At 45.0% G+C, this 18350-nt stretch overlaps 2 protein-coding genes and 1 long non-coding RNA gene across 4 annotated transcripts; all 3 read right to left on the bottom strand.

Moving 5' to 3' along the window:
* Positions 1-2276: 2276 nt before the first annotated feature.
* Positions 2277-4299, bottom strand: LOC115596663 (cytochrome c oxidase subunit 7A-related protein, mitochondrial-like). Its single transcript, XM_030441939.1, has 3 exons — positions 4097-4299; positions 3011-3145; positions 2277-2585 (listed from the first exon to the last, which is right to left on the bottom strand). Exons 1-3 carry the CDS (start codon positions 4163-4165, stop codon positions 2445-2447), a joined length of 345 nt encoding a protein of 114 aa, XP_030297799.1. The 5' UTR covers positions 4166-4299; the 3' UTR covers positions 2277-2444.
* Positions 4300-11402: 7103 nt separating this feature from the next.
* LOC115596665 (uncharacterized) lies at positions 11403-13207 on the bottom strand. Of its 2 annotated transcripts, none has more exons than XR_003986934.1 (3): positions 12661-13207; positions 12440-12575; positions 11403-12150 (listed from the first exon to the last, which is right to left on the bottom strand). It is a non-coding gene; the product is annotated as an uncharacterized LOC115596665 (long non-coding RNA). The 2 variants fall into 2 exon arrangements; XR_003986933.1 differs by having other exon boundaries at positions 11403-12133; positions 12423-12575.
* Positions 13208-13237: 30 nt separating this feature from the next.
* On the bottom strand, positions 13238-15439 carry LOC115596648 (potassium voltage-gated channel subfamily G member 3-like). Its single transcript, XM_030441904.1, has 3 exons — positions 15326-15439; positions 14195-15112; positions 13238-14018 (listed from the first exon to the last, which is right to left on the bottom strand). The coding sequence occupies exons 2-3, from the start codon at positions 14767-14769 to the stop codon at positions 13373-13375; spliced, it is 1221 nt and encodes a 406-aa protein (XP_030297764.1). The 5' UTR covers positions 14770-15112; positions 15326-15439; the 3' UTR covers positions 13238-13372.
* Between the last annotated feature and the right edge of the window lie 2911 nt (positions 15440-18350).

Below are 18350 nucleotides of genomic sequence, written 5' to 3' on the forward strand. Positions count from 1 at the left end.
TGCTGCTCTGTGAGAATAAACATGATGTGTTTGAATCTAATATGTTTGTTTGTTGACACAATGTGAGAACACAGAGCCTCATCAGTGGACAGAATGTCGTTCATAGAGATGTCAAAATATTTAAGCTTTGCTTCACTGAACATTCATTTAGTCTGATGTTGTGACGTCAAAGTCTCCTTACAGCTGCAGAGTGATGATCACACAAATTAAACTTAATCTGTGACTGAAGTTCATATTCAGTGTGATATCTCCTGTGGTGGTAATCTGGATTAAGACAAAGATTCTTTCATAAACAAACATTTTAGGTTACAAATGTATTCAAACTATGACGAGACAACTCAATACAACCAAGAGAACACATGAAACAATCCTTGTCCACTGCCTGTTATGAGCTGAGCCCCTCCTTTAATCTGACTGGACTTTGATCTGTGAAATTTCAAAGCTCTTCAAGGTCCAGCCAATCAGAAAGAGGAGGGTCAGGTGACCAACAGGGACTACAGAGTTGAAGTGATTAGCTGTTAGCCTTTAGCAACTCCGCTTCTTCTGTTGAAGTTAGTGAGCAAAGAAGCACAAAACACAACGACACACAACAAAAAATGAAACTGAACATAAAATAAATTATTTTTTGTGACGTCACTTCAATTCTGAGAAAATCCCTCATCAATAAAAAAAACATCTGATAAAATTGATGACAGAGAATTCATCTATTGAGATCCACAAAAATATGAATTATATTGATTATTCATAGAGATGAAGCGGACAAAAAGACAGAAACACTGTCAGCAACAATCAACACAAACTGAGGATGTGTGTGTGTGTGTGTGTGTGTGTGTGTGTGTGTGTGTGTGTGTGTGTGTGTGTGTGTAATGTGATCTGTTACCGTGACGCTCGCCTCCAGCATCCCATCACCGTCTCCATGGAAACAGGGCCAGTAATATGACACGTTACACAATATTTGGATCATTTTGTCTCATCAGTCAGAGCTGAGTGTGTGTGTGTGTGTGTGTGTGTGTGTGTGTGGAGGGGGGGGTGTTAGCTGCCTTTGTGAGGAATGATTTCAGTTTAAAACCTGAGAGGTTGTTTGAACTCAGAGGACACGTCTGCACGGTGCAGATATATGAGACATAACTAGTCTCAAAACTCTCAACATGAACACACAGCTCCAGCACCAGACTCCCTCAACAAATGTAGTGATTTAAAGAGTTGTTGAGTTGAAACAAACTTTATAACGCTGTGAAATTCTGTTTCTGACAGATTCTAACTCATTGTGTCCTTCATATAAATTCAGCATTTAATGTGATACATGAGGCCGACTATTAACCACAATTTCACCAGACTCCCTTAACAAATCAGCTTATTTAAGGAGTTGTTGCATAGCATAAAGCTTTATTAACGTAGTGAAACTATATCTTTGACAGATTGTAAGTCATTGTGTCCTTGTTGTAAATTCAGCATTAAATCTTTCAGCTGAAGTTGTTTGTCTCCTTGTAAAAAGTGTCAGTTTGTGGCAGCATGTCTGTACCAGCCTGTCTGCTTCTGTGTCTAAAGTGCTAAAGTCTTACCTGCCAACATTGATCAGCTGTTTGAACACACTCTCGTGTGAGGTCCTGATAACACTGCCTCTGTCTCCATGGCAACCAAGGCCAGTAGATGTGATGTCGTGAGCTTCAGACTGTCCTGTTATAGTGTGTTACATGAGGACCACACCTGAGTCAGGCTGAAGATGATTCAGACACTGATGAACAGGTTAAATATCACATTATCTGTTGATAACAATACTGTCACAATATTGTTCTGAAGACTGTTGATACTTTGACAAAGTCCGAACTAAATGAGATTCTCGATCAATAATCATCAGCGGTGTGGAAATAATGACTAATTAAAACATCACTTTATAGACTCATATCAACATATTAACATATCAACCAGATAACACGTGAATATTAACGAGGCCGACATCAGCTCATATTAAGGATGATGAGAAATGGAAAGTGAGGTCAGTGTGTGCAGGTGAAACTGATCTGAGGTCTGCTGATTGTGTTTACATCCTGAGAGAACAGATAATCCTCAATAAGCCCCTGAAGATCAGAGGAGGATCAGGACTCATAAAAACAGGATCAGCTGTCATCATCAGAGGAGCCACCATCTGATCTGTGAGCCGCCGCCGCCGCCGCCGCCACCGCCTCCGACGCTTCATCAGTAATATTAAAGACATTTACATTCAAATCATTTTAAATATCTAATGACAGGCGTCAGTCAAAACACACAGACTGAGATTCTTTTACAACAAAATAAACTTTATTGATTCACACTAAATAACATTTCCTGTACAAACTGTCCATGAACGCCTCATCAGAAACCTCCAACTGTCCCTGAACACTTCGTCAGCATCTGAACGCTCAACTTTTCTCAGAAGTCTATCATCCAATCAGAGCGCTGCAGCATCACTTGTTGCCGGGCTGGGCGGCGATGTAGAGCGCCACCAGGCAGTACAGCACCCCCCCGACTGTCAGACCCATGGTGCTCCGGTAAAGCAGGCGGTCCATGCGGCCCCGCTTCAGGTGGACCGGGATACCGTCCGACCTCTGGACCAAAGAGAAAGGAGTGTTACATCATCACACAGCTCTTATTGTCTCCACAGACACACCTGAGCAGGGACCCCTCAGGTGGAGACAGACCACCTCAAGTATTTTTACTACACAAGTCTGTAACACCAGAGACGACGGCTGTAACACGTGTCCTGTCCCCCCAAGACCAGGATACATATCAACCATTCAGACACAGTTCAGGTCCTGCTCACTGAACTAACTGCCAGAGGCCATTTCCAAGATGGCTGCTGGGCGGAGAGACTTGTGACCTCACTTCCTCCTCAGTGAGCCCTGGAACCTGTTCAAGGATCCTTAAAAACCTCCCCAAAGACCCCTATTAGATCTTCAAGGACCCCTGGAACCTGTATGACATTCATTAAATCTATTACACACACACACAAACACACGGCTGATGACATCACCTGGAAGGCTTTCTGCAGATCGGGGACTCGATTGGTTCCCAGGTACTCCGCCTGACTTCCTGCTTCTGACACCAGTTTGGTCGGAGATGCAAAGATCAGTGGAGGAGAGGCAGGTGGGACAGCTGGACGCAGACCCTGGAGACAGACAGGTAGAGACAGACAGGTCAGAGACTTACAGGTCAGAGAGACAGACAGGTCAGAGACAGACAGGTAGAGACAGACAGGTCAGAGAGACAGACAGGTAGAGACAGACAGGCCAGAGACTTACAGGTCAGAGACAAACAGGTCAGAGACAGACAGGTAGAGACAGACAAGTGGGAGTCAGACAGGTCAGAGAGACAGACAGGTAGAGACAGACAGGTAGAGACAGACAAGTGGGAGTCAGACAGGTCAGAGAGACAGACAGGTAGAGACAGACAGGTAGAGACAGACAGGTAGAGACAGACAGGTAGAGACAGACAAGTGGGAGTCAGACAGGTAGAGACAGACAAGTGAGAGACAGACAGGTCAGAGACACACACACACACACACACTCACTAACAGCAGGTAGCAGCTGCTGATTATTTCACTGATGAACTAATTAAATATTCAGGTGATATTAAACACATCACTGACCAGGTTTTTAAATTAATCAATAATCAGCTCATTAATCAATAAAGTACATGGATCAATAAAGAGATCACTGTTAGCTGCATGTGACTGACTAATCAGCTGACGTAATAATGTTATAACATCATATATATATATATATATATATATATATATATATATATATATATATATATATATATATATATATATATATATATACACACACAATTAATGCAATGTAAACACTTTCAGACCGGAAGATAAATACAGCTGATACGTAAGTCAGGAAGCGTGTTCTCTGACGTCACTGATCATCAATAACAGCAGGAAAGAGCTGATCGATCAGTGAACTGAACAGCTGATCAGAACTCAGATTAGACTCAAGTCCCTTTCATCAGATTCATCGATGAACAGATCGATAACTGGCCACTCCACGTTGTTATTGGTTAGCATTAGCATTAGCAGCTAACAAGGTCACGCGTGCTCGGGTCTCACCTGCGGGTTGTAGGCGGCGGCGGGAGCTCCGGTGAGCCGCTGCGTCACTCCGTTCAGCTTGTAGTACATCACAGTACGTCACGTCACACCTGAACACGCCTGAACACGTCGGATTTCACCTGTTTCTGCTCACAACACACCGCTGCACTGACGCTCCGATCCAACTGCTGACGGCACCGCGCTGCGCGATGACGTCAGCGCGGAGAAGGACCCGCGACTGGAGGCTGTCCGCGGTCTGCCTGACCGGAAGTCATAACGAAGGGCTCGTTTGAGATAAAGACCAGAGTCCAGTTCACAGCAGAGATCAATAATATCAGCAGATATCAGATCAATAGCAGCAGTGAGCTCCAGACTGCTGCTGATCGCCAGGAGTCTGAGACCATGACGTCACAGCACCGCCATGTTGAATAAATTGTGTCAGACAGAAACTCTCCTCCGGGACATTTACTGTATGGATCAGCACCAAGACTGGACCTGGTACTGTCTGTCCTCTGATGATAAACGCAGCTACGCTCCCCTAAAGAGAGAAATTATGTTAAAAGATTTTCTACTGATGCTTCTACCTCCCAGAGAATTAGATGGAACTATAAAAAATCAAATCAAATCAAATCAATTTTATTTATATAGCCCAAAATCACAATCACATTGCCTCAGTGGGCTTTACAATCTGTACAGTGAACAACATCCTCTGTCCTTAGACCCTCGATTCAAGTGAGGAAAAACTTCACATGTTGATGGAAAAAAAAAACCTTTTTACAGGGTAAAAAAAACAATGGAAGAAACCTCAGGAAGAGCCACAGAGGAGGATCCCTCTTCCAGGACGGACAGACATGCAATAGATGTTGCGTGTACAGGAAAGAACAACAAATCACAGTTTACAAGTTACATCAACAGAAGATCTGATACAAGTTATGTAAAGTGAGTGGATCCAGGAGACGACCGAGCAGGACGAGGCATCACCAAGTGGAGCCCGAGCCAGACGACCTCCTGTCCACCATGATGACCTGGAAGAGGGCAGGCCACACAAGATCATTAGTAACAGACAGAGAGAGGCATCAAGGTTAACAGAAATAAAGATATGAGGAGATAGTGAAGCAGAGGAGAGCAATGCTCCAGCAGAGCCCGGGGTGTGACCATCCAGATCAGTCCGTGTTTCAAGGCAGCAGGAGCCCGGAAATGGTAGATGGTCCCAGGGGGCCGTGGTCCATCAGAAGGGAGCCTGAAAGAAAGGGGAGGAGGAGGAGGGGGAGGAGGAGAGAGAGGAGGAGGAGGGGGAGGAGAAGCTATAGAGAGTGTAGAGAGTGACACAGCTTGCAGCTTGTGGGAACAGAAAACAAAAACAAAGGTTAGAGAAATGCGATATTGATCAGAATAAACAGATTGTTTCTCGTCGGCAGCACAGTGTAAATCTGGTACTATAGGAACTCATTGAGACTGACACCGACCCACTGAAGAAGCTTACAGTTGATATCAGGCTAATTAAAGGCTAAATCGAAGAAGTGAGTTTTGAGTTTAGATTTAAAGGCGTCAACAGAGCCAGATTGTCTGATGTCAGCTGGGAGGTTATTCCAGAGGAAAGGAGCCCGATAGGAAAAAGCCCTGCAGCCAGCTGACTTCTTCTTAATCCTGGGATCCAGCAGGAGTCCTGAAGTTTGAGAGTATAATGCCCCAGTTGGAATATCTGGTTTAATTAGATCTGACACGTACGACGGGGCCGTGTACAGTTTTGTATGTCATCAGCAGCACCTTAAAGTCTGATCTCAGATGCACTGGGAGCCAGTGCAGAGATGCTAAGATTGGTGTAATATGATCACATTTTCTTGTTCGTGTTCAGACTCTGGCTGCAACATTCTGAATTATCTCAAGACTTTAAGTGCTCTCACGTGGAAGACCTGAAAATAAGGCATTGCAGTAATCCAGCCTAGACGAAACAAAGGCATGAATCAGGAACAGGAAGGACCTAATTTTAGCTATATTGTGCAGGTGGTAGAAGGCGATCTTGGTAATTTCTTTGATGTGCTGATCAGAAGAGAGTGACAGTTGTCGAGAGTTACAGTCACCTGGTCAACATGGTGTCTCTGTCTGGCGGGGCGATGACCAGCATCTCAGTTTTTTCCGAATTTAGGAGCAGGAAGTTTTCTGACATCCACTTCTTCACTGCATATAGGCAGGCCTCTAGCTTCGTGATTTGAGATTTGTCATCAGCTTAGCAGTGGAAATGTATTCCATGGCTCCGAATAATTTGGCTGAGAGGTGACATATATAAAGAGAAGAGCAAAGGGCCCAGAACAGAGCCCTGGGGAACTCCATACTTCACAGCAGTAAAAATTGATGAAGTACCATTGTAGGAAACACATTGTGTTCTTTCGGACAGGTACGATTTTAGCCAGGCTGTCAGGCCAGAGATGCCAAATTGACTTTCAAGTCTGTCTGACAGTATGCCATGATCTATAATAGGGCTGCACGATTCTGGAAAAAATGTGAATCACGATTTTTTTTGCTTAGAATTGAAATCACGATTCTCTGGCCCGATTTTTTTCACAAAATGTTTATTGCACTGATGAACTTGAACAAAACAAAAAAAACATCGTAGTATGGCAGATACTACTCTGCCTCTGCCAAAGCAATGTTTTTTTTGTTTTGTTCAAGTCCTATCATTGGATGAGAAATTATTTTTACAAAAGTAAAAAAAAAATAGTCTCCAAGATGAGAGGGCATCCTTTAATACTTAATGTTGTACAGTGTGTATTGGGGCCGTATCCTTGGCTAGGTGATATGTGATAGCTGCTGTGATCGGCTCTAAAATGGAGTCATAATATTCTTCCTTTTCCAAAAGCCGCCTCAGAGGTAGACGTAAACATGTGATGTGAAGCCCGACGTTGGGCTGTGAATAGTGACAATGAATTTGTCTTCAAAATAAGAGCTTTACATTGCACCCCATTGGAGTTTAGAACTGGGTTCTTAGCGGGGGGCTTTTAATTTGAAAGTAGCGACCGTTCCTAGCTTGTGGCTACAACAACAAGCTAACACAACCATACAGCTAGAGATCCAGGAGACGCTAGCATCTCCTGATCTCAGTGGCTGTCCAGTGGCTCATCTAGCAGGCGAGGTGGAAATAAGTGGACCCTCCGCGGCGGGAAATCGGCGGACCAAAACAGACCCCCAATTTGCCGCCCTCTGTCTAAAACCGCGGACCTAGCTGCCAAAAGGACGGGAAGATTGGCGGCTTGCTGCCTCGTCTAAAAATGGCTTCTCACTCACTCCTTCCAAACACTCAACTGCAGGCGGGCTTCCGCCACTGAATCACGTGTTGTAAAGACGCTTTACCACAGGTTGAGGGAGGAGCCAGCGGCAGTGCTGCGTTTGGGGGTGCTTCAAAAAATCCGGGAGGAAAATAGGAGCATTTGTTTGAGATTCAGCTCGAGATATAAAATGCTTCAGAATCGCTGTGTGTAGAAATGAGATCACGTGTATGTGTGAATCGAGATCGCGATTTTTTAACGATTTGTTGTGCAGCCCTAATCTATAGTATCAAATGCAGCACTGAGATCCAGTAACATGAGCACTGAGGTCAAGTTAGAGTCTAAGGTAAGTAAAATGTCATTTACCACTTTAGTAAGGGCGGTTTCGGTGGAGTGACAGGCTCTGAACGCTGACTGAAAAGGTTCCAGGAGATTATTATGGAGTAGGTAGCCTGAAAGTTGTTGGGACACGACTCTTTCTAAGACTTTAGAGAAGAAGGGAAGGTTGGATACTGGTCGACAGTTATTTAGTGATCCTGGGTCGAGGTGCGGTTTCTTAAGTAGAGGCTTAACCACAGCAGACTTAAAACTAGAAGGGACAACACCAGTCATGAGTGATGAGTTAACAATATTTAACATTGTAGGTCCGGTGCTGGCCATAGTTCTTTAAACAGTTTTGCCGGAAAGAGGTCCAGGACGCAGGTAGTTGGTTTAGAGCAGCGGTTCCCAAACTTTTTTTGCGGAGCACCCCCTTCTACGTCCCAACCGGGCTGACGCACCCCCCCCCCCCCCCCCCCCCCCAAAAAAAACGCAACAAAGCTTTGTTTTATCGCCATATAAAGACTCATGTTTAATCATGCGCAAATAACCACAACATGCATGACGATAACAACATCAACAGAGTTTCAATATCATACAACAAAGTTACGCACAAGCTTCCACTTTGAGGAGGATGAGTGACAGACAGGCTCAGTAACAGAAAGCACGATTTTAACATAAATGTTATTTTTTCAGCCGCGTAAAAGAAAAATTGGAGCAGTATTAAATAACCGTGGAGCTAACATCAACATCATCATAACACAACAGTTATGGAAATTAGAACGACAGAACATTGAATTAAATTGCAATGAAGTTACAAACGATCCACAACATTAAAGAGCATGGGCTCAGAAACAGGTATAAATAAATAAAAACGAGGATCAATCTGAAACTTTACAAGTGAGATAAAATTACACACGATCCACAAAATAAGTAACAAAGAGGATGGGCTCAGAAACATAAGATAGGCCTAAATTAAAAGAGGATAAAAGAGGATCCATCTGGAACTTTTCAAGCGCGGCGCAAAAGTCGCTCAGCCTGCAGCAAGAGAGGGGGGGAGAGAGAGAGAGAGACGGGGAGGAGGATGTGTGAGTATTCCCAGTAGGCCTATATTTGTAGCAATAATATCAATACCGACAAAGACTTACCCATATTAATGCAATGGATGGGAGCCAGGTGGACAAGGAGGGAAAGGTGGAAAAGGCGGTGGCGGGAGTAAAAAAAAAAAATTAAAAATCCTCCAAATTTATGTAATGAGCTATGACGTGTCTCGGTGGAAAAGGGGGAAAAGCCATGCGATATCCAATGGGAATGTCTCGCTCTGCTGTCGTCCCTCAGTCAGGTCGGTCCCAGAGAAATTGGGACTCGAAACTCGTCACCTCTCTGATGTGTCTGCAGCTGAGCACTGTGATGCATGTCTCTCTCCCCGGCCGGGAGAGTTATCATACCGTAAATTACCGAATAATAGCCAGGGCGTTTATTTGGGACCAGGTGGCAATGCGTGACAGGAGTTTAGTTCCTTCCTCTCAAAACCCGGGATGAAAATGTCACACACTTCGCCAGCTTCTCGGTGAATTCTCTGGCATCTTTCTGCAAGTGAAGTTGTTGTGGCGGAGGAAACGATTCAGCCAACCAGCACTCGCTGCAAACTCCTCATCTCTGCTGTCACTCACGGTGGCGGACATTTGTTTCGCCTTGATCATCATGCGGGACACTCTCTCATGGCGTGCCCGTTTGCTGATCACCCATCCCCGCATGTTTATCTCGCTAGACTTCTTCCTCCCTCCAGCAGGCAGCCTGGTCCTGCTGCTTTCCTCCTCGGACAGATACTGAAGCTCAATTAGATTTTTTCACCAATCTCTCACTCTCTAAATTAAATGAATAAAAATAAAATAAAAAACGGCCGTCCATCGGCCCACCGGAAAAAACCCCGGTACTCCCGATGGCCAGTCCACCCCTGCAATAGCAGTTTCTCCAGTGTGTGTGTGTGTGTGTAGGTGTGTGTGTGTGTGTGTGCGCGCGCGCGTTATCAAGTTACTGTTCAATGAGTAACTTTCCCTGATCAACGATGTCGGTAAATGGATGGGCTGTGCTACAGCAGTAGTTGCGTGGTGGTGTTTAACGCGAGTGGCGCGCGGGCCCTTTAAATTTAGAAGCAAGAACGAACAGGGTGACTAAGCGACTTAGGTGGAGTGGACAAGGTGGATTTTACTCTTTGTGCGCTTTCGGTCTGAACGCACAGACACTGTGTAATATTTTTACACCAGACCACCATTACATTTTTCATCTCGCGCACCCCCTGGTGGCGGCTTGCGCACCCCCAGGGGTGCGCGCACCACACTTTGGGAATCCCTGGTTTAGAGGATGAGACAATCTTAGACAATATCTCAAGGGCGATATTTTCAAAAGTGTTTAGAGCTGAGACTAACTGAGAATCAGCAGCAGGATATTTTTTAACAAACTTTGACGAGGAAGTCAAAGATGATGAGTTAACTTTAATTTTGAAATTCTCTATTCCACCTAAAGCTAAAGAGGTGCACTTTAAAACTCTGAATAAGATCTGCTTACACACAGATCTCACACAGCTGAAGTTTAATACTGATTTAAATTAATGTACATTCTGCAGAAATGGAACTCAGGAGCAACTTTTCTTTTCTTTTCTTTTTCACAAATAAATAATAGATAAATTCATGAATGTTTCCCCACATTTCCTGATTTTTTTGGAGAGCTCTCTGTAAGTTTTGACTCACTGAAAGTGTTGAAATCTCAACAGGCTGAGTGTCTGTACGAGCATCTGTTCTCTTTCCATCTTAATCCGACCCCAGACCCCATCCACAAAGTGTATTTGTGCTGGAAATTATTCAGCTTGTAAGATTTGTCTTTACTAATAAAGTTTGAAAAAGAAAAGAGAAACTCTCCTCTGGTTTATACTTTTATTAGAAATCATATTGATCATATCAAAACTTTACGGAGCGTCGCCGTTCTCCCTCAACTATACTGCTCCCCAGATTAAATGTGTTTCATTAATTCAGGTATTATTTTTAGCAAAATATTACATTCACAAAATGAAACGGCCTGACAGACTTCCCTCCTGTCACACGTTTGAGTTACAGACTTTCACCCACATTTGACTTCCAGAGAAAATTTAAATCTGAAAAAGCAGAAGCTGTCAGAAACAATGAAACTGTTCAGATTTACTCCTTTTAGTTAGCAGACCTTTAAACTGTGTTGTGTTTGTTGATGTTTGAATGTATTTAAAGTTCCTGAATAAAAAGAGAGAATAATTAAAGCTCTCTTCTCTGGAGCTGCTGCGGCTCTCTGAGCTGCTGAGGATTTTATTTTTGCAAAATCTGGGATCATTTCTGTCAGAAGCGGGAGCGTTTCTGTCCTGACGTCTGAGATGTGTGAAATATTCTTTGTGTTCTCAAGTTTGAGTCAGTCGGTTGAAGGAGGCGTCAGAACAGACTGAACTCTGTCTGATGACTGAAGGTGACAGTTTGTTGGGAGCAAACAGTCCGTATGCTGCGTTGAACTTTAATATCTCCTCAGAAACATTTAACTCTCTAAAATAACCAGGAACAAATATTGAAGGTTATTTTTTCAGGTCTTATATTATTTATTCCTTGAACTAAATTTTCTTTATTGTGATGATATGAATAAACTTTATTGAAACTGTGACGTGACGCTTGAAAACTGATTCATAAAAAGTTGAAGCAGCCGACAAAGAACAAACAGGAAGTCACAAATACACGACGTGGCCCTTTAATGACGGTTTTATCAGGTTTAATGAGGAAATACAACAAGTAAGAGATAAAATCATCTGTTATAGGAGAAAGAAAGAAAGCAAGAAAGAAAGCAAGAAAGAAAGCAAGAAAGAAAGAAAGAAAGACATAGTGTGGTATCTTGTTAAAGGTTAAAGGGAAAGTCCGTGTAGTTTGTGCTTTGGTTTAAACCCTGCAGTATTTCACACCACGGAAGAAGAAATAGAAGAAGAAGTGTCTTCACTGAGATAAATCACACCTCCACTGTCCTGACATTCAAAACCGAATGTTTCCAACACTTCAACTTCCTGTCTCTGAGTCTGCTGTTGCCATGGAGACAGTGGATGGTGTCCAGTCAGTCCCGACAGCTCCAGTTACACCACAGACTGCCGGATTAACCCCTGACAGACAGTCCTGAGGGGGGCGCTACAGGAAACAGAGACACTGATGAGCAGGAAGTGGATCCGTTCCTGTTTCCTGTTTTCAGAGACCAAACTGTCTGTGGACTGAATTAAAACATCACAAAGATCCAGATAAGTTCAGAGAGACCGGAACGTTCACGTAGAAACAGAATGACTTCTTTAAAAAAAACAGGAAGCATTGATTTGAATCAAAGAAACGTTCGTCCTCTAATGGAAGAAAGATTTAAAGGTTACAGTCGTGAACGCAAAGCACTGAAACATCTTACTTTACTATGTCTGCAGGAGTAAAGTTACCTGTAAAGTAGAGTCACCTGCGTGCAGGAGTTACCTGTGTGGAGGAGTCACCTGTGTGTAGGAGTCACCTGTAAAGTAGAGTCACCTGTGTGCAGGAGTCACCTGTGTGCAGGAGTTACCTGTGTGCAGGAGTCACCTGTGTGCAGGAGTTACCTATGTGTAGGAGTTACCTATGTGTAGGAGTTACCTGTGTGTAGGAGTTACCTGTAAAGTAGAGTCACCTGTGTGCAGGAGTCACCTGTGTGCAGGAGTTACCTGTAAAGTAGAGTCACCTGTGTGCAGGAGTTACCTGTAAAGTAGAGTCACCTGTGTGCAGGAGTTACCTGTGTGCAGGAGTTACCTGTGTGCAGGAGTCACCTGTGTGCAGGAGTTACCTATGTGTAGGAGTTACCTGTGTGTAGGAGTTACCTGTAAAGTAGAGTCACCTGTGTGCAGGAGTCACCTGTGTGTAGGAGTTACCTGTAAAGTAGAGTCACCTGTGTGCAGGAGTCACCTGTGTGTAGGAGTTACCTGTAAAGTAGAGTCACCTGTGTGCAGGAGTCACCTGTGTGTAGGAGTTACCTGTAAAGTAGAGTCACCTGTGTGCAGGAGTTACCTGTGTGCAGGAGTGAACATATTTTTGAGATATTTTTAAGAGTGATTAAGTTTTTATCTGCATTATTGATCCCAGAACTCCTGAAACATCTGAACAATGTGATATTGATTGTTGAACATGTGACGTTCAGACAGTTTTCAGTAAAAAAAGTAAAACGTTTCAGTCAATTAAAAGTCAGTATTAAACATTCACTTTTTACAGACAAACAGCTCAGCTCTGATTTACTGATCACTCTTCAGAACAAACTGAAGTGTACCTGGACAGGTGAAGTTTGGTGTTCACAGTGTTCAGTTTATCTTGTTTCATTAGTTTCAGTTCATTTCACTCATATTAATCATATAAAGAAAAAGTAACAAACACTGAGGAAACGTTTCCAACAAATAAATGAATATTAATCTGAGTCTCAGTTGGGATAAATTATTCTCCGATCCTCTTTTAAAAACTGTTCATCAATAACTTCTGTCAGTGACTCGTTAAAGGAAGAACATTACAAGAACATTACTTCTAAAAAACAAACCTGAACTCAAAGTTTCATTCAAAACAAAAAGGTCTCGTTCAAGAGATATCGTGTTGTTTCTTTAAGCACTGTTTGACATCGATGGCTTCAGCACTTCCTGTCTGGGTCGCTGTGGCAACGTCGTTGGTCAGTTGATGAACTCAGTGGACAGGCTGTGGGTGCAGCGGGCGGAGCGTACCTTCAGCTCGTGGTAGCACTGGACGAAGCTGTGATAGATGAAGGTGATGGGCAGCGCCAGCAGCACGATGCCACTCACCACGCAGAGGCCGCCCAGCACACGGCCCGCCACCGTCACCGGGTACATGTCCCCGTACCCCACTGTCGTCATGGAGATGATGACCCACCAGCAAGCAGCAGGGATGCTGGCGTAGTCCTGGTTTCCCGCCTCCAGGTCCAGACCGTGCTCCAGCAGTTGGGCCAAGGCACTAAAAATCGCCATAGCGACGCAGATGAAAATCAGTAGCATCATCATCTCGCGGTAGCAGCGCCGCAGCGTCAGGCCGAGCGTCTGCAGGCCCAGGAAGTGACGAGCGAGTTTGATCACCCAGAAGATCCTCATGATGCGCAGGACACGCAGCGTGACGCCGGCTCGCTGCAGCTGAGAGTTCTCTCCTGTCATGATTGTCACGGTAACGGAGACGTAGTATGGCGTGATGGCGAGCAGGTCGATGATGTTCAGAGGACGGCGGACAAACTCACACTTGTCCCGAGACACCAGGAAACGGATGATACACTCTGCTGTGAACCAACCGATACACACCGCCTCAATGATCCTGCAGGGGGCACAGCCAATCAGGGAGAGGGGGGAGAGAGGACCAATCAGATTCACAGCATGGAACAATGTTCTAAATGAACAAGATGATCCAATGAGAGTCAGAAACAAGTTTACTCAGAATCAGAAATACTTTAAGACAGAGTTTTGTGTCCAGACTGGTTCCTGCTGTCCTACCTGTGCTGGTCGAGGGTCTCAGCGGTCTTCCAGTCCGGTAAGGTGCTGGCACACAGCATCACCATGGAGATGATCACGAACAGCATCGACACCGAAGCCAGGATCTGCGCCGCCAGCGAAGATGTGGGCTCCTCGAACGTTCTCCTCATCATCTCTATCCAGCGGCTCCGCGGCTCCTCGGGGCCCCGCGGCTCCTCCTCGGGGAAGAAGTGGACGAAGCAGTCGGACAAACGGTCATCGAGACGCCGCTGGCAGCACGGCTGCAGGTCGGCGCTCTCCAGGCCCCAGTACAACATCTCGTTGTAGAAGGACAGCTCACACATGTGAGGCACGAACCGTAGCTTCCCGTGCTGCACGTACAGCATGATGAAGCTAAAGGCCTCCGAGTGGCGGTCAAAGAAAAACTCATTCCTGTCGCGGTCGTAGTCGTCACAGAGCTCCAGCAGCTCGCTCTCGGACACGCAGCGATGCAGCCGGCTGAGTCTGCTGAGAGGGAGGCGCTTCATCAGCTCTGCCGAGAAGGAAAACCTACGACCGCCAACGTTCAGGATGCAAAGACTGCTGCCAAACTTCATGTTACTTCACTTTAAAAACACAGACGGCTTCCAAACATTGTTACCTGCGATACAAACGTGGACTTCTGGTGTCCAAACTTCATATCGTTCAAAATGTCGACTGTTTCCAAAATTCATCATCTGTTTGTTAAAAAGCTGAAGCGGTTTTAAAACTTTATTTTCTGAAACAAAAACAGGAAGTGCTGTGTACCAAATGTCATCTTCTGTGTTATTTAATCTTCAGTATGTCTTTTTGAAGCTGCTTCCGAACGTTTCCGTGAGTGAATTAAACCAGCGACTGATGCTTCATCTCACACAGAAGCTTCCTGTTTTCTCTCGCTGGTCGTCGTCTTCTTCTTTGGTGCTTGAGTGAGATGAAAGATGTGTCAGTAAACAACATGAGTGACCCACATTGATCTGAAATGATCTAATTCTCTCTCTGTCTCTCTCCCACTCACTTATCATACATTATGTTATTTATAGAAAACTATAACAATATTTTCCTTTGACACCAAAAACACCAGAACAAACTGAGCTGACTCAGAGCAGCTGATGTAACACCGACAAAAAAACTCACCTGGTTTCACCGTCCGACATGAAGCTGATCACAAGTGGATCCTCTCTGACTTCTGTTTGTTGAATCTGGAAGTGAAGAGCAGCAGCAGCAGCAGCAGCAGTACATCCTCCTCCTCCTGTCTGAGAGGAGGAGGATCACAGTCGATGATTCAAACACTCAGTCTGAGCTGCACAGAATCTGAACCTCAACAAACCTCGTCAGTGTCTGACTGACTGAAGATGCTGCTCATCATTATTATCATCTCATCACTATCATCATCCTCATCACCACCTCTCGTTGTTGTTCTCCCTCCTGCTCCTCACTGTGATGACCTCATCATCACTCAGAATTAAACATTTGATCCACCTCATTTTCATTCAACGTCTCATGAACATCAGAGAGATTATTGATGAATAACGAGTCAGACTTTATTAATTCATTAACCGCCTGCAGAGTGTCTTATGAAGAGATGACTCCCCCTGCTGGAGGATTCTGTAAGCTGCAGCTCAACATGTTTTTCTTCACTCTGCTGCTGTGTCTCAGTTCAGGTCTGCATCCTTCAGAGGAGCATCTGAAGGCTGATTACATCACAACACCACATGAAGGCTGTCCCAGTCTGAAGGCTCCTCCAGATGCTCCTTTTCTCCCTGTTTCTGGAGGATGCACCGCTACGATACCTCCCGGCCTCACCTCAAAACATCCAAGAGGGGAGAATTGCTTTCTTTACAGACCTAATTACAGAACAAACCCATTCCTAGGTTCCTGTGTAACAGTACTGACCGGCTTGTAAACCCTGCCCATCCCACTGTATCTGCCTCCTCCCCACCAGACTGTGAAAGTTGGCTGTCTTCCTTTCTTGACAAAATTAACATTATTCGCTCAAACTTTAATAATCCTACTGTTTCATCTGACTCACCAGTCCACTGTCCTACTCTCCTGTCTGACTTCTCCCCTATATCTCTGCATAATCTCATAGACACTATATCCCACATGCACCCGTCCTCCTGCCGCCCTCGGCCTGGTCTACTCTCCATCATTAACCTCTCTCTCACTTCTGGCTCTGTCCCCGATGGCTTTAAGATGGCAAGAAACAAACTGCCCTTGATCCAACCTAACCAAACAACTACAGACCCATCTCAGAACTACCATTCATCGCCAACATTCTTGAAAAAATTGTTTCACAGCAGCTACTCGAGGTCATTGAAGGACACGATATTTTCAACATTCCAGTCCGGCTTTCGCCCTCTTCATAGTACAGAAACAGCTCTGCTGATAATTGTGAACATTCAGTTCTGGTCCTGCTTGACTAAAGGCCCCCACACACCGCCCAGACGTCCAACTGCCTTATCCGACCACTCTCCGACCACTCCGTTGCCTCTTGTCTGACCCGTTCGGCAGAAAAGTTGCATTGAACACACCGCTTCGACGTGCTGCCTACTCCACAGTAGCGTGTACGTTCTGCGCTTGCGCGAGATGCAATAAGCGGGTGGCGCTTGTGTTGTGAGTTGTAAACGAGAACCTTATGCACGCAACTCTCTTTACTTTCAATCAAAACGAAACTTAACTATTTCCGATAAAAAAACAGCAGCATACTAAACATGCAGCGAGGCATTACCAAACTTACACAAATTAATTCGTCCTGAACGGACATAACAACTAGTCTGGTGCCACTACTGCAAAACATGAAAATGGGGAATGACGGAACGGAGTGCATAGAAAAACAGAGCGCACACAGTATTCCGTCCCTCCCACACACCGCGCTGATTCGCCAGCACACCGCCAATCAGAACAGCCATTCAGCTGGCACACAACCAATCAGAGGATCCAATGGCTCAGACGTCCGACGGCCCTCCTCCTCAGACTTCGCATGCTCAGTCGGATCCGACAACGTCCGTGCGGCTCCGAAAGCTTCCGACGCAGCCGAACACACCAAACATATTTGTTCCCGACCTCGTCCGAGCCTCTCCAAACGCTTCAGACGTCCAACGGTTGGGCCGGTGTGTTCCTGCCTTTAACTGCCGCTTTTGACACCACTGATCACTCCATCTTGGTCGAACGCCTCAATAAGTGGCTCTGCTCTTCACTGGTTCTCATCCGACCTATCAAACAGGAAGTGTACACTATGTGGAGTTCCACAAGGTTCAATCCTTGGTCCCATCCTCTTCTCACTCTATATGCTACCTCTAGGAAATCTGATCAGCCAGTTCAATTGTATATCCCACCACTGCGACATGCAGCTGTATTTCTCATTTAAACGCAACAACATGGCCAATATCAGTATCCTCCATGACTGCTTGACTGTCCTTCAATTAAATTCTGACAAAACCAAAGTTCTCCTCATTGGTCCCAATAAACTCATCCCTGAACTGAATCCCTCCATCGGCCCTCCAGCCGCCAATCTCAAACCCTCCATCCATCCATTGTCTGTAACCGCTGAGGTATCTGGATGGCAACACATTCTGATCTCCTCAGTTTAGAGTCAGCGATGACTAATGGTTTTTCCTTGTGTGAGTGAAGGTTCAGGAGTTGGTTTCCAACTGTGAGTGTGTCAAAGGTTAGCAGACACCCAAGCCATCATAAAGTACTAAACCTGAGTTTGACCTGCACGCCAAAAGGTGGGAGATGCCTAAACGTTTAAGTTCCCGTAGAAGGGCAGGGAACCCATTTGGGTCATTTTGGGGGACAAGACCTAAAGTTGACCGCAGACAGGTTAGATGATTTATGGGAGATGAGTAGGAAGACAGGTCAACTCCTCTTTTAGTCTATTGGATAATTTACCAAAGTGACCAATTAGAAGAAGTGGGTGTGTCCTGGAGAAGGGACTCTAAAAAGGCCCTCAGAAGAAGAGAAAGGGAGGGGTGGCACTTGTAGATTTTCCTAAGATCGAAGGCTCGATAGGAAGTCTGATAGAGCAGAGAGCGAAGCATTTTGGCATTGCTTTTGCCAGAGATTTGAGAATACCAGAAAAGCATCCGCTTCTGGTTAGGACGTGGGCATGAGATCAGTTTCAATAAAGATAGGTCTCTAGCTCTTCAGTATCTAGCTC

The sequence above is a fragment of the Sparus aurata genome, chromosome 15, assembly GCF_900880675.1.
Source record: "Sparus aurata chromosome 15, fSpaAur1.1, whole genome shotgun sequence".
NCBI classification, from domain to species: domain Eukaryota; kingdom Metazoa; phylum Chordata; class Actinopteri; order Spariformes; family Sparidae; genus Sparus; species Sparus aurata.